The sequence below is a fragment of the Oryctolagus cuniculus genome, chromosome 14 (assembly GCF_051225735.1).
Source record: "Oryctolagus cuniculus isolate XC-2025 breed Fujian yellow rabbit chromosome 14, ASM5122573v1, whole genome shotgun sequence".
Taxonomy (NCBI): Eukaryota; Metazoa; Chordata; class Mammalia; order Lagomorpha; family Leporidae; genus Oryctolagus; species Oryctolagus cuniculus.
In genome coordinates, this window is record NC_142880.1 from 68,458,041 (window position 1) to 68,472,610 (window position 14,570).

Consider the following 14,570-nt stretch of genomic DNA (forward strand, 5'->3'; position numbering starts at 1 on the left):
CTCAACCAGGACTAGAACCCCATGTGCTGGCGCCGCAGGCGGAGGATTAGCCCACTGAGCCGCAGCATCAGCCCAGTTTCCTGTTAATATTCTCTTTGGAAGGCAGTAGTGATGGCTCAAGTATTTGTGTTCCTGTGACCCACCTGTACATTGAATTTCTGTTAAGGATACTTTGGGGAGTGAATCAATAGATGGGAGCTCTCTCTGTGACTTTCTGCCACTCAAATAAATAAATTCTAAAAAGATGAGATCTTTGTTGCTCCATATATAGCTTATATAAAGGTATTTTTTAAATGTGTTTATTTATTTGAAAGTCGGAGTTAACAGAGAGAGAAGGAGAGGCAGAGAGAGAGAGAGGTTTTCCATCCGCTGGTTCACTCCCCAATTGGCTGCAACAGCTGGAGCTGCGCCGATCTGAAGTCAGGAGCCAGGAGCTACCTCCAGGTCTCCCATGTGGGTGCAGGAGCTTTATCAGACCACAGCAGAGAGCTGGATTGGAAGTGGAGCAGCTGGGACTCTAACCAGCACCCATATGGGATGCCGGCACTGCAGGCAATGGCTTTATCTGCTATACCATGGCGCTGGCCCCCTATAGTCAGCTTTTTAAAAAGTCTAACAGGTGGAATACAAAGCTTATACTGGAGCATAGCAGTGATGGCCATTTTCTGAAAGCTATTATGGACCAGGTACTAACATAAGTGCTTGCCATATATTATCCCATTTGCTTTCACAGAATCATTTCAGATTATAAGACTGACGCAGTGCCTACTGCGCTAAGGAGGCAGGCCTTCCACAGAATCATTTCAAAGCTGAGAAAATGGAAGCCTAATGAAGTTAAACCACTTGCCTAAAGCACCCAGCCATTAAGTTGAATCAAAATTTCAACTTAGGCTCTTTCAAAATAATGTTGTTAATCATCATACTGTCCCATTAGTTTCCCTAAACACACCAAAGGATACCACTAAGGTATCCAGAAATACCAGTCAAGTCCCATTGAGTTTGAAGAATCTATTTTAATTCTAGAGAAAATCTATAAGCCTGCTTGTCATACTGACACATTCATACCAGAGAACTGTGTTTGAACACTAGCTTCATTGTGTCATCTGTCTTTGCAGATGAATTCTTCTGGAAGAAGCTACAGTGTTTGGTAGACTACTGCTATAGAAATTCCATGTCATCAATTGCTACCAGATACTGGTAATGCTACTGCATTTCCTGTTTTGGGGTTTTGGGATTTTTTTGTTGTTGTTGTAGCTGTTCTTTCTTTAAAAGGATTTATTGTATATTTGAAAGGCAGAATTACAGAGAGAGAGAGTGGGAGAGAGAGAAAGATAGAGAGGTCTTCCATCTGCTGGTTCACTCCCCAAATGGTCGCAATGGCTGGGGCTGGTCCAGACTGAAGCCAGAAGCAGGAGATTCTTCCAGGTCTCCCACATGGGTGCATGGGCCAAAGGATTTGAGCTATCCTCTGCTGCTTTCCCAGGCACATTAGCAGGGAGCTGGATCAGAAGCTGAACAGCCAGGAACTCAAACAGAACTGTTGCCCATGTGGGATGCCTGCACCACAAGCGGTGGCTTAAATTTCTACAGCACAGCGCCAGCCCCCAGAGGGAGATTTTGTGAAGAACTTAAGTCCTTAGTCTAAGATCCTGTGAACAAATGAACGTTGTGAAGAACCACTTGAATGACCTAGAAAACAGATCCTCCCCCAGCAGAGCGGTGAGATGACAGCACTCCCAGCGGACATCTTGATCGGAGCATTGAGAGATCCTGAAAACCCAGGTAAGTAACACACAGATTTCTGACTGATATTAATTGTGAAGTAATAAAATTGCCCATTTGAGGGGTAATGTGTTGCACAGCCTTGGACAACTAATCACAAACTTCTCCATCTCCAACACACACTTGGTCTTCCTCTCTGAAATTGTAGCTTTTAGTAGACGACCTCGTCATCCATTTCACAGAGAAACTAGAGGTATTCAGTTAGGAATTTCCTCAACTTCTTGAAAGTAACACCCTTTTGGCCGGTGGTGTGGCCGTGTGGACTCCACTGGAGAAGAGTGAAGCCTCTGTGTTTCCTACTCATCTGGGAGGTGTTCAGTGAGGAAGGTATCAATGTCCAAGAAAAAGCACCTGGTAAACTTAGGTCTCCTAGAGGAGGACGAAGACAAGTTCAAGGTGTTCCCTGCAATAGACCGGGCTGGTTTAGATGAAGATGCACATGTCTGGGAGGATAATTGGGATGGTGATAACATGGAGCATGACTTCTCCAATCAGTTATGAGCTGAACTGGAGAAGCATGGTTATGAGACTGAGACTCGGAAACCTTCAGAAGAAATGCTGAAGTAACCTAAACTTGAATTGTTGACTAAATTCTAGCATGGAGAACTCAGGATGGAATACAAATGTGTTTATTTCATTATTTGCCTGGATTTGTTTTTGTTTTCATAGCACAAGAAAAATAAATAGTTTGCTCTTAAAAAAAAAAAAAGAAAAAACGAAGTAAATCCCTCTCTTGCATACTTAGCTGATTTTCTCCCTGTATTTATTTCCAAGTTTTTATTTATTTATTTGAGAGACAGAATTATAGACACAGGTAGAGAAAAGAGAAGTGGTAGGAGAAAGAGCAAATCTTGTATCTTGCCTGAACACCTCTATGCATAGGAGGGGAATTTAGGCTACTTGAGGAGACTCCATGGGTATCAGGCTAGCTTGTTTATTTAAAGCTGTGTAAGTGGGCAACAGAAGTCCAAGTACAAAATGCATTTGAAAGCAAGAAATTCATACTTACTGGGCTTGTCATTTGGCATGACAGAAGCACACAGCAAGAAAACTATACTGCAGACGGAGAGAGGTCTTTCATCCACTGGTTCACCCCCCAAATGGTCACAATGGCCAGAACTGGGCCTATCTGAAGCCAGGAGCCAGGAGCTCCCACAGGCCAGCACTAGAAGTGAATGCTTAACCTACTACACCACAGCTCCAGCCCCTTTCCTGTATTTTTTTTTAATCATCTTCTGCTGGATCTTTCCTTGTCAGCATTTAAATTTCCCAAGTGTCTCCTATCCAAAACAAACAAACAAAAAAACCATTAAAATTGGCCTGACCCACCCCCCTCTACAGGTACACCCTTCTTTCCCACCTTTTATTTATTTCAACAGCACTGTTCAGTGTTATCAGTCATTCAGGCATAGTAGTATAAGAGAAGATGAGGGAAAAATTGGGATTGAAAAGTGAACAAATATTTGGAATCTGACAGTTTGAAAGAAGCTACCACATACTTTTTTTTTCCAAACGTGTTTTTACTGAGCCAATAAAGTACCAGTCATTTATCTACTACACCAAATGTACTGAAGTAGAAAAATGCAACAAGAGAAATAGTTACATCAGAAAGATCAGCACTTTACAGAAAAAGAGTTAAAACGCTTTCAGTGGAACAGCGTTGTGCTGCAGAAGATTAAGTTGCCACCTGTGACGCCAGCATCCCATATCAGAGTGTAGATTTGAGTCCTGGCTGCTCCACTTGGCCCAGGTACTTGGGTTCCTGCCACCCACATGGGAGACCTGAATGGAGCTCCTGGTTGCTTGCTTTCGTTAGGGGAGTGACCTAGCAGGTGGAAGATCTCTTTTCTCTCTCTGTCACTGTTTCAAATAAATCTTTAAATACACACACAAATTTTTGGTTTCTACGCATTAGCCCCTAAAACAGCATTTTGCAGTCTGTGCCTAACTAGACAGTCTACATCAGTTCCTACAATATTTACTGGGGGTGAGAGAATAAGATGACACCAGCCAGTACAGACCTCGGATATCCCAGGGAGGGGAGAGGAAGAAAGTCAGTTCTTGGAACAAAGCAGTCAGCCTCATTCCCACAAGCAGGATCTTTGTGGTCATTGTGCTTCTGCACTTCTTCAACCTGGTTTCCCTCTATAGGATGTTGCATTGAGTGACCTCTCAGTTGGGTTCTACTTATAATTTGTTGTATTCAATTCATTCTTCTTATAGTACTAAATTTATCACTCTAAAATGCACCTGAGAGGGGCCTGCATTGCGGCAGAGGGGGTTAAGCCACAGCCTGCTAATGGGCCTGGGAAAGATACAGAGGATGGCCCAAGTGCTTGGGCCCCTGCCACCCACGTGGGAGACCAGGAAGAAGCTACTAGCTCCTGGCTTCAGCCTGGCCCAGCCCTAGCGATTGTGGTCATTTGAGGAGTGAACCAGCAGATGGAAGAGCTCTCTCTCTCTACAAAATAAATAAATCTAAAAATACATACATACATAAATAAATAGATAAGTGCACCTGGGAAAGCAGTGGAATATGGCCAGAGTCTTTGGTCCCCTGCACCCTCAAAGGAGACCAGGATTGAGTTCCAGACTGCTGGCTTCGGCCTGGCCCGGCCCTGATCATTACAGCTATGCTGGCGAGGGAGCAAGCAGATAGACGATCTCTCTCTGTCTCTCCTCTCTGTGACTCTGCCTTTCATACAAATAAATCTTTATAAAAAGTTAATCGTGGGGCCAGCGCTGTGGCACAACGGGTTAACACTATTAACAGCTATTTCCACGTCTCCCATGTGGGTGCAGGGGCCCAAGGACTTGGGCTGTCTTCTGCTGCTTTCCCAGGCACTTTAGCAGGGTACTGGGTCCGAAGTGGAGTAGCCAGGGCTCCAACTGGCCACCCATATAGGATGCCAGCGCAGCAGGCAGACGCTTGACCTTTTATGCCACAGTGCCAGCCCCATGCTTAAACTTTTTGCAAGGCCCTTGTGGGTCTGTTCTAGCCAGACTTTCGGTTCCGGGAATTCCGCCATCCCGGTGCCTCTCTGCGTGTGCTGTACCCTTGGCTAAGAACACTCAGGTTGCCTACAGGTCGCTGACTTTCAAGGACCCCCAGGTTATGTTTCTTCACATAACACTCAGCAGTGCACAGAAACAGTTTCTGTTCAAAATGTCCATCTACCAGATTAACAACGTGGCAATCACAGACACCTGGCCCATCGCTAATTTCCCGGCCCCTTAACGAGTGCCTGCCTCAGTGTTGACCCTTAGTATGCGTGTGTTTAAGTAATGAGCACCTTCACTCTTGCATGTAGCTATTTCAGCTTTCTCCACTCCCTGTTTTGAGACTTTTAGAGAAAAGAACTCCACTACCACATTATTCTCAAAAAGCCTTTCTCCAGGTGAATGGAAGAGCCAGCCACGCACCGTCATTACGGGTCACGGGTCACGGGTCTCTTTAAGGCCGGAGTGGGGGCGCTGTATAGTCCGGGCATCAGCAACTCTGAGCAGTTCCAGGTACCCAACCCAGCGAACACGTGCCGCAGGCCCCGCGCGACGAGGGCGGGCACTGGGGAGGAAGGTCCCCGGCGGCCCGAACGTGCTCGCGCCCGTGGCCGCCGCCGCCGGCGCGTCCGAGCGAGCGCACGCACACCGGCTGGACCCGAGCTGCGGGAGCGCCCCGGCTCATGCGGGGACCATGGGGCGCGGGTCGCAGCTGCGGCGCGGGGAGAGGTGCGGGGCGAGCCTTGCCTCGGCGGGGGCGAGCACGGAAAGAGAGAAGAGAGGGCGGACCACGAGCTAGGTAAGGCGGGCCGACCGCGGGCTGGGAGGAAAGTGGGCGGGGTGGGGCGTGGCTGAGCGGCACGGATTAAAACGCCCGGGCCGCGGTAGGCGACTTTATCCTGAGCTCGCGGGCTGAAGCGCCGGCACCTGGAGTAAAGTGAGGGGCGGTGGGAGGTGGAAGGTGCAGGGCGGCGGCTTAAGCTCCCCGCTTCCCCGACAGCTGGGCCCTGCTGGGGCCCAACCCCAGTGCAACCCGATTTCCTTTGGGAACGCGCGGCCTGGCCCTCGGCGAGCGCCAAATCCCGAGTTGGCTCCGCCCCTCCACGGAGGGGCGCTCTGGGGGCGTGGCGCCTCCCTGCCTCGGCCCGCTCTCGGAAGGCGTTCGCGTCAGCCGGAGCCCGACGCGGTGACGCAGGACGTCGACGTAAGTGACGCGCAGGCCCGGGGCGCTCCTCCTTCCCTGTGTGAGTGCCGGCCCGGTTGGGGCGGGGGAGAAGAGGGAGGGCGGGGGAGGGAGAGGCGACCCGGGAGTCGTTGTGGGCCGCGGGCCGGACCGGGTCCCGGGGACGGTGGGAACCCGGGCTGGGCGGAAGGGCTCGGCGGGCCGTTGGCGGGCCGCTGCGGCGGCCCGGTCCCCTCCCTTGCCGGACTTGCGCGCCCCGGCGTCCGGAGCCTCCGGCGCTGTGCCCACCCCGCTCCAGCTCGCGTCTCCCGACTCCAATTAGGTCAGGCTCGGAGTCCCGCGGCCGCGGCTCCGGCCCCCAACGCGCGGCGGCCACTCGGGCTCGCCTTTCTTTCTTCCCTCGCCTTCCTCTTCTCTTCCCTCACCCTCCCCCATCCCTTTCACGTTGCTGGGGTTTTGTGTGTTGTTTTTCATTTTTTTTTTTTTATAAATTTTATGCTTTAGGGGTTTTGTTTCTCCGCCCGACCTCATGGGTGTACATTATCATGCTCCTCTTTTGTAGAGCATCCCGACGGCCATGGAGGCCGAAGAGACGATGGAATGCCTTCAGGAGTTCCCTGAACATCATAAAATGATCCTGGACCGATTGAATGAACAGCGAGAGCAGGACCGCTTTACTGACATCACCCTGATTGTCGACGGTGGGTAGGGCAGTGGGCACCGGCGCGAATTTGGGGCTTCGGTCTCTTCCCTTCCACCACCCGCCTTTTTTTTTTTTTTTTTTTTTAAATCCACCGTCTGTGACTCCCTCCCAAAGTGTGCAGGGTGTGCGCTGGGACTGGAGGGCACTTGTCAGCGACTGCTCACGTAGGTCCTGCTGCAGGAGGCTGGTTGGCCAGTCCTGCTTTCGACACATTGTGGGGTTCATCGCATTTTAGCTGCTCCTCGAGCCGGTTGAAGTTTTTCTCCTTGCACACTTGAGTGTAAAATGATGGCGTTGGGGATTGGGAGGATGTCACAGCATGTCTGGCTAATATAGCTCCTGTGGGTGAGCCGCTTTGAGGAGTCCCCCCACTGGAGTCCCTTGGGAGAATGTGAGAGAGTCCTTCGCAGCACTCACATCAGCTTTGGGAGCCCCCAAAATAAAGTGGGTTCTTGCCAGAATTAGGAGTTGTCATTATAATGGAGGCAAGTCCTGCATGATACCTTTTCTGTTTAGGGAAGGTAAGCTTTTTGAGACAAGGTCTTGTTTATTACAGGTCTGTCACAAATTAAACTAACAAATATTAGGCACATTAAAATATTTCCTATCACAGATGCATCCAGCTTTGTGCTTATTCTGTGTTTTTTTCCTTCTTTCCAAATGATGTATGACATTTTGTGGTTTTTTATTTTTGTATATAGCAGTATGATATACTTCTCACTAGTTAATTGAAGGTAGCGGAAAGTGTTAGACTGTTTACCTAAACTGGCCTTTGGAAGACTGAGTTTATAAAGCTTTTGAAGTAAAGATTTGGTTTTCATCTAATTAAGATCAAAATCTGCCAAGATACCTGCCAAAAATATTTTTACTTTAGTTCAATAATTTATGTAGGTACTATGAAGAAAGATCTATTTTGCTTGATGTAATCTTCTGGGTTATAGTTTCACATTTGATTTTTGTGTATATGTTTGATTTTCTTTTTTTTTTTTTTTTAATGTAGGACACCATTTTAAGGCTCACAAGGCTGTTTTGGCTGCTTGCAGTAAGTTCTTCTACAAATTCTTTCAGGAGTTTACTCAGGAACCTTTGGTGGAGATAGAAGGTAAATGCAATACTTAGTACACATAGCTGGCTCTTTAAGTTTTAAGGCAGTTAATTTGTGAGCATACAGTGGGAGACAGGCATCAGTAGTTCCTAGTAGGTGACTAGATAAATTGTTCTTTTGCTACCTGAAAGAGTTCTTAGTTGTAGTAAAGTGCTTGGTAGGATGATCTGCTAGGAAAAAGTCTTGGATGGTAGATGTTGGTGTCTAAAAGGAATTCTTGTCATTGCTGAAACCAGTGGTCACTCTTTCTTGAAAACATGCACTGAAAGTGAATTATAGTCTGTTTGGTGGGCTTGTGGTTCATATTGGTGGGTGTGCTGCAGGTTACAGAAGAGGCCTCTAAAGGCGCAGTAAGGCGCAGTGTGACTTGGACTGCTGTAATATGGAAGAGGCAAAGGAAGATGAGCTGAAGTTGCATTCAGAGGAAATTCTAGTCAGGTTGCAGAATGAGGTGAAGGGATCATCCACTAGGTATTACCTTGAAATGAAAAGTGATTTTTGTACTTGGCTCTTTTAACAATAGCTAGCCAAATGCAAGGCTTTGTGCTCTGTAGTTTATGTCTGTCCTCTGGGGCTCATAGCAATCTTTTGGGAAGTTAAGTGGTGGTATTTTCCAATTTACACATCAAGGAGCAGATTCCAAAAGGATACTTTGCCCAAGGTTGCTCAGCTTATGAGGAATTCAGTTTGTGCTATTCATTACCATGCCTTTGTGCTTTGCTACTAAATGCCTCTCCCACCACCACCATCAAATTCAAAAAGAGTAGGAAATAATTCTGTTCGCCTGCATGAGTACAGAATTTTAGCTTCTTCCAGAGTTACTCAATTTTGGTTTGTATCTCTTTTCACTGTGTACATATTCTTTGTTATGAACATGTTGCCTAGAAACACTATTCCCTTGGAAAAATTTGGTGCCTAGGGAAGTAAAGAAAACAAAGAGTTAAGAATATCTTTATTTTGTTATATTTCAGTGTAGCCTTCCAGCTGATATATCTGCAACTAGATTATCTCTTGATGATCTGATGGACAAAGCTCAGGCATAATAGAAATAAACAAAGCTTATTAAAGTGAGAGTCTGACTGCATGGAGGGTATTGGTTTTTACTATGAGGCAAGACTCCTTCAGTTCGTTCACCTGAGGCTTACTAGAATATCCCTTACCAGGTTACTTTACCTCAGTTGCATATTTATCTCCTCATCTGAAGAGTTAATAGGCTGGTAATCATTAATTGGAACAACATTTAGAATGCCTCATTAATGGGAGCTTATCTCATTGAATACTTGCTATATGTTATGTGTTATGCCAGACTCCAGAAATGAAGAATTGGTGAGGTACCTTTTAGAACCTATTTAATAGTGGGTTAAGAAAGGACTGCAGAGAGTGTCGTAAAGACTTCCTATGGAATAGTATTACTGAGGGAGGAGAAGGAAAGTTTTAGTCTACCTTGAAGAGAGAAAACATTTTGAAGAGAAATTTGCTTCTGAGCAGAATGAAAGTTAAGGGGGGGAAAAAAAAGCTCATATTGGGATTTTCTCTTCTGTCTCAATACTGCTGACCTGCTATGTCATGGTAAAGCACATACAAGCCCAAGGAAGTAAAATGCTAAAACACTTTTTGTCATTTGGCCACATTCAGGTTTAAAGAATTCATTTGATTCAGTGTCTTATGCCCTTAACTTTGGAATAACTGTCTAGAAAGATCCCTGGCTTCAGAGAAAGCTCTGGGTGTATAATTTAAAAACTTTAGTTCTAGTCATGCATTACTGTTTGTTGGTTTTGTGACTTTGGACATCTTAGCATCTTTCTTTCTTGTCTGTAAAATATGTTGAGTTTTGGATTGTATCATAGACGTTTTGAATATCGTGGGACTGGGGGCTGTTAAAATCTTCTGGAGAATGTTTTTTTTTTTTTTTTTTAATTTTGATTTTGTGTTTTAGCAGACAATCAACCTCGTTAGGTTCAAATTGCCCAATGTGGGCTATGGGTCAGATTCTGATTTAGTCTTCAGAATCTTTGTAATGCTGTTCAGGTCCCATGTGTACCCCCTTAGGACATGGGTGTCACAGCCCATGCTGTGGTGCAGTTCTCAAAGCCTTTGTTACACTGTCTTTGGTCAGTTCTGCCAGTATAGCTCTGGTGAGCTCAAGATTACATACAGAGATTTCCACAATTTCCTCTGTATTCAGGCTCCCGGCATCTTTTCAGGGTTCTCTGCCTAGAAACCTGAGGTTTTAGTCTGTGATGTTGTACCTTTCTACAGATGGACAAAGTGATGAGAGACAAAAAGTAGAAGGGAAAAAAAAAAAAAACATGCATTCCCTTCATACTGTTCAGATCACAGTCTCCTAGTTCCCTTGTCAGAAGGAAGTATCTCTCTGCCACTCTGGGCCATTCCCCTACACTCACCATCTTCTTTCCTGGTTTTGTAGCCAAAAAGAGTTCCTCCTGGAGCTTTTTTCTGTCTCCACCCACTGCTCGGTTTTGGGATTTGGGCTCTGCTGAAGTCTAAACTGGGACATGTGGGAGAAAAAAAAAATAAAAACCAGGAAACTCAATGTTTGAGTTTTGATTTTTCTCTCCTTAGTCTGCTTTGTTTACTTTTCAGAATCCTTGTGTATTTGCTTTGTATATTCTCCCCAGGATTTTTAGCTCTAATTAGCAGACAAGATGGATGGAGTCTGTGGTTTTTTGTTTCATTTTGTTTTGTTTTTAAAAATTTTATTTATTTGAAGGTCAGAGTTACCAAGAAAGGGAGACACAGAGAGAAAAGGAGAGAGATCTTCCATCCACTGGTTCACTCCCCAGTGGCTGTAATGGCCGGGGCCTGGGCCAGCCTGAACCCAGGAGCTCCATCCTGGGTGCAAGAATTTTAAACACATGGACTATCTTCCACTGCTTTCCTGGGTACATTAGCAGGGAGCTGGATCGGAAATAGAGCAGCTGGGTCTTGAACCAGTGCCCAAATGGGATGCTGGCATCATAGACAATGACTTAACCCTCTGTGCCACAACACCAGCCCGAGGGTGGAGCCTGCTTTCTCTAGCCTAGCCAGAACTGGAACCCCCATTTGTAAAATATGAATAGTGACTTATAGATGTACAGTAAATGTGAGCAGTACTGCCCTAAGACAGTTCCAGTGTGCAGTCAATGTTGAGGCAACAGCTGGAGCTGGGCCAGTCTGAAGCCAGGAGCCAGGAGCTTTCTCTGGTTCTCCTACTTGGGTGCAAGGGCCTAAGCACTTGAACCATCCTCCGCTGCTTTCTCAGGTCAGAAGCAGAGAGCTGGACTGGAAGACAACTGTCCAGGACATAAACCGACACCTATATGGGATGCTGGCACTATAGGCAGAAGCTTAGCCTACTGTGCCACAGTGCTGGCCCCTTGTGTTATTTCTTAATATTCAGATTGCTTTGAAACATTTTAAAGATGAGCACTGAGCCTCAGAGGTTCTGACTTGCCCAAAAATCCCATACTTGATTCAAGAAGTGAAATTAAAACTCTAAATTTCTGTCTCCTTGAGTGGTATCCTTTGTACAAATATAGGGTGCTGATTTGAGTATTACATGGTACTCTCTCAGTAATCCTGTGTTGCTCAGAAGCCTCACTTAGGTGTTTAAAGTGGATGATTTGTAGTTGTACATGTTGTATACAATTTGGACTTAGGCATTGCTTGATCTAAAATGTATATAAAAATAACTTTGTCTTCCTGTTAATAGCTTTTTATTGCCTTGCATCAGTAGATTGAAAGAATAATGCATAGCATTAAGGTGCGCAAATAAATAGAGTATCACTTTGGAATTATTTTTTTTTAAAGATTTATTTACTTATTTGAAAGAGTTAAAGAGAAATGAGAGATCTTCCATCTGCTGGTTCACTCCCCTAATGGCCACAATGGCGAGGGTTGCACCAGATCAACACTAGGTCGCAGGAGCTTCTGGGTCTCCCATGTGGGTGCAGGGGCCCAAGAACTTGGGCCATCTTCCGTTGCTTTCCCAAGCCTTTAGCAGAGAGCTGGATTGGAAGTGGAACAGCCAGGACTCGAACTGGTGCCCGTTATGGGATGCTGGTGTTAAAAGACAGCAGCTTTACCTGCTATGTCACAGTGCTGGCCCTGCAATTAAATTTTGAATAAGATTTACAGAAAAGTTAGAACCATAGAATCTTAATTTTGAAAGTAACTTAAATTTATTTCTGCTTTGTGTGCCTGCATTGTAGGAGACACTGTTAGGTACTGTGAAGTGAGTGTACAGTTCAAAATTTCCTTCAAGTAGCTTACATCCAAGAGATGTCTGAATTATAATTATCAACACAGGTATAGAGTTGAGCCCAGGGAAGTGTTAAAGAGAGTTTCATTTTTAAACCATGAAGAAGCAGAGTCTGAACAGACTCGTAACTACTGTGGAACTGAAGCAGTTCATGAAAGCCTTGCAAAGAAAAGCCCAGGATCAGATGACATCACTCACTAGTGAATTCAGCTAAACATTTAAATAATTAACTCCAATTTTTTTTTTTTTTTAATTTTATTTATTGGAAAGAGTTAACAGAGAGTCTTCCATCCACTGCTTCACTTCCCAAATGGCCGTAACTGTTGGAGTTGGGCCGATCTGAAGCTAGGAGCCAGGAGCTTCTTCCGGGTCTCCCATGCTGGTGCAGGGGCCCAAGGACTTGGGTCATCTTTTACTACTTTCCAAGCCATAGCACAGAGCTGGGTCGAAAGTGGAGCAGCTGGGACTAGAACTAGTGCTCATCTGGAATGCCGGCACTGCAGGCAGGAACTTACCTGCTATGCACAATACTGGCCCCTAACACAAATTCTTGTCACATTCTTCTCAGAAAGTAGGAGAGAGAGGAATATTTCCAAATTGATTTGAGCCCAGCATTACCCTGACACTGACGTAAGACATTAAAGATGTCTTCTTTTTTCCCCTCTCCTCTCCCTTCCCCTCTCCCTCTATCCTCTCCTCTCCCCTCTCCTCTCCCCTCTCCTCCTCCTCTCCTCCTCCTCCTCCCCTCTCCTCCTCCTCCTCCCCTCTCCTCCTCCTTCTCCCCTCTCCTCCTCCTTCTCCCCTCTCCTCCTCCTCTCCTCTTACTCCCCTCTCCTCCCCTCCCTCTCTCTCCCTCTCACTCTCTCACACACACACACACAACCATAGGCCAGTATTCCTGAGAAATATAAATGCAGAAATCTTCAAGAAGGGGTGGGTATTTGGCGCAGTAGTTTTTTGTTTGTTTTTTAAGATTTACTTATTTATTTGAAAGAGTTACAAAGAGAGAGAGGTCGTCCATCCGCTGGTTCATTCCCCAATTGGCTGCAATGTCCAGAGCTGTGCTGATCAGAAGCCAGGAGCTTCCTCCAGGTCTTCTCATACAGGTGTAGGGGTCCAAGCACTTGGTCCATCTTCTGCTTTTCCAGGCCATAGCAGAGAGCTGGATTGGAAGTGGATCAGTGCCCATATGGGATGCTGGCACTACAGGTGGCAGCTTTACTTGCTGTGCCACAGTGCTGGCCCCGGCACAGTAGTTAAGATGCCACTTGGGGTGCTTCATTTTGTATTAGAGTGCCTGTGTTCAGGTCCAGTTCAAGTTCTGATCCAGCTTCCTGCCAGTGGGAGGCAGCAGATAATGTCTCAAGTACTTGGTTCCCTGCCACTCACCTGGGAGACACAGATTGAGTTCTGGGCTCCTGGGTTTAGTCTATGCCGTTGTGGGCATTTGGAGAATGAACCAGTAAATGGAAGATCTCTCTTCATCTGTGTCTCTCTGCCTGTTAAATAAAATGGGAAAAAAAAATTCCTCAACAAAATACTGTCATGGAATTCAACAGCATATTTAAAAGATCACACATGATCAAATGAGATTTATTTTTGGGATGCAAGAATAGTTGGACATATAAAAATCAATGTGATACGCTGCATTGGCAGAATAAAGGGTAAATATCACATGATCATCTTAACACATAAAGTAAATAAACCTTGGACAAAATGTATTATTTCATAGATATGGCATCAGAAGTTCAGGCAGCTAAAAAATAGACAAATGGTGATGTTATATCAAGGTAGAAAGCTTTTGCACGCAAAGGAAAAAATTTACAATGAAAAATCAACATACAGAGTAGGAGAAAATATCCATACCAAATAATTAAGGAATTAATCCTCAAAATATGACTATAACTCATAGTCAAACAAAAAGAACCTAATTACACCATTGAAAAATAAGCTAAGAACTTGAGTAGACATTTCTCCATTCTACAAATGGCCAACAGGTATATGAAAAACTGCTAAACATAATTAGGCATGGGAAGTGCAAATCAGAACCACAATTAAATGGCACTTCACACCTGTCAGGATGACTATTACTGAGAAAACAGAAGACAAATATTGGTGAGAATGTAGAGAAATTGAAACCCTTGCACACACTCTTGGTGGGGGTGCATGAGGCTATTACAGAAAGAGTGTGGACGGTCCTTAAAATTTTGTCAGTAGAAATACCCTATGATCTAGTAGACATATTTCTGGGCATTTATCCCAAAGAACTGAAATCAGGTTCTCAAAGAAGTATTAGTCCTCCTGTGTGTGTTGCAGCTCGGTAGCCAAGATGTGGAAACAACCTAAATGTCCATCAACAGATGAAGGGAGAAGGAAAACATGATATATGAAGGGTCCCATAAGTTCCTGGAGGACAATATGTTATGAAACAGCTATATATAGATCTCAGAATTAATTTCAAGTCTCCCATGTGGGTGCAGGGGCCCAACCACTTGGGCCATTTTCTGCTTTCCCAGGCCATAGCAGAGAGCTG

At 45.3% G+C, this 14,570-nt stretch overlaps 1 protein-coding gene and 1 pseudogene across 16 annotated transcripts in view; both read left to right on the forward strand.

The window, feature by feature from the left end:
- Positions 1-2,115: 2,115 nt before the first annotated feature.
- LOC108177251 (26S proteasome complex subunit SEM1 pseudogene) lies at positions 2,116-5,020 on the forward strand (annotated as a pseudogene).
- A 365-nt stretch (positions 5,021-5,385) lies between these two features.
- ZBTB35 (zinc finger and BTB domain containing 35) overlaps positions 5,386-14,570 on the forward strand; it is a 35,718-nt gene continuing 26,533 nt past the window's right edge. For 2 of the 16 annotated variants that reach the window (XM_008262162.5, XM_070056682.2), the window contains exons 1-3: positions 5,386-5,581; positions 6,528-6,666; positions 7,669-7,770. In XM_008262162.5, the coding sequence (XP_008260384.1) occupies positions 6,543-6,666; positions 7,669-7,770 (226 nt within the window). In that variant the 5' untranslated portion in view covers positions 5,386-5,581; positions 6,528-6,542. Of the gene's footprint in view, positions 5,582-5,619; positions 6,027-6,050; positions 6,288-6,527; positions 6,667-7,668; positions 7,771-14,570 lie in introns of those variants that run through there. The other 14 variants (XM_008262164.5, XM_070056683.2, XM_051853504.3 and 11 more) reach the window with 11 other exon arrangements.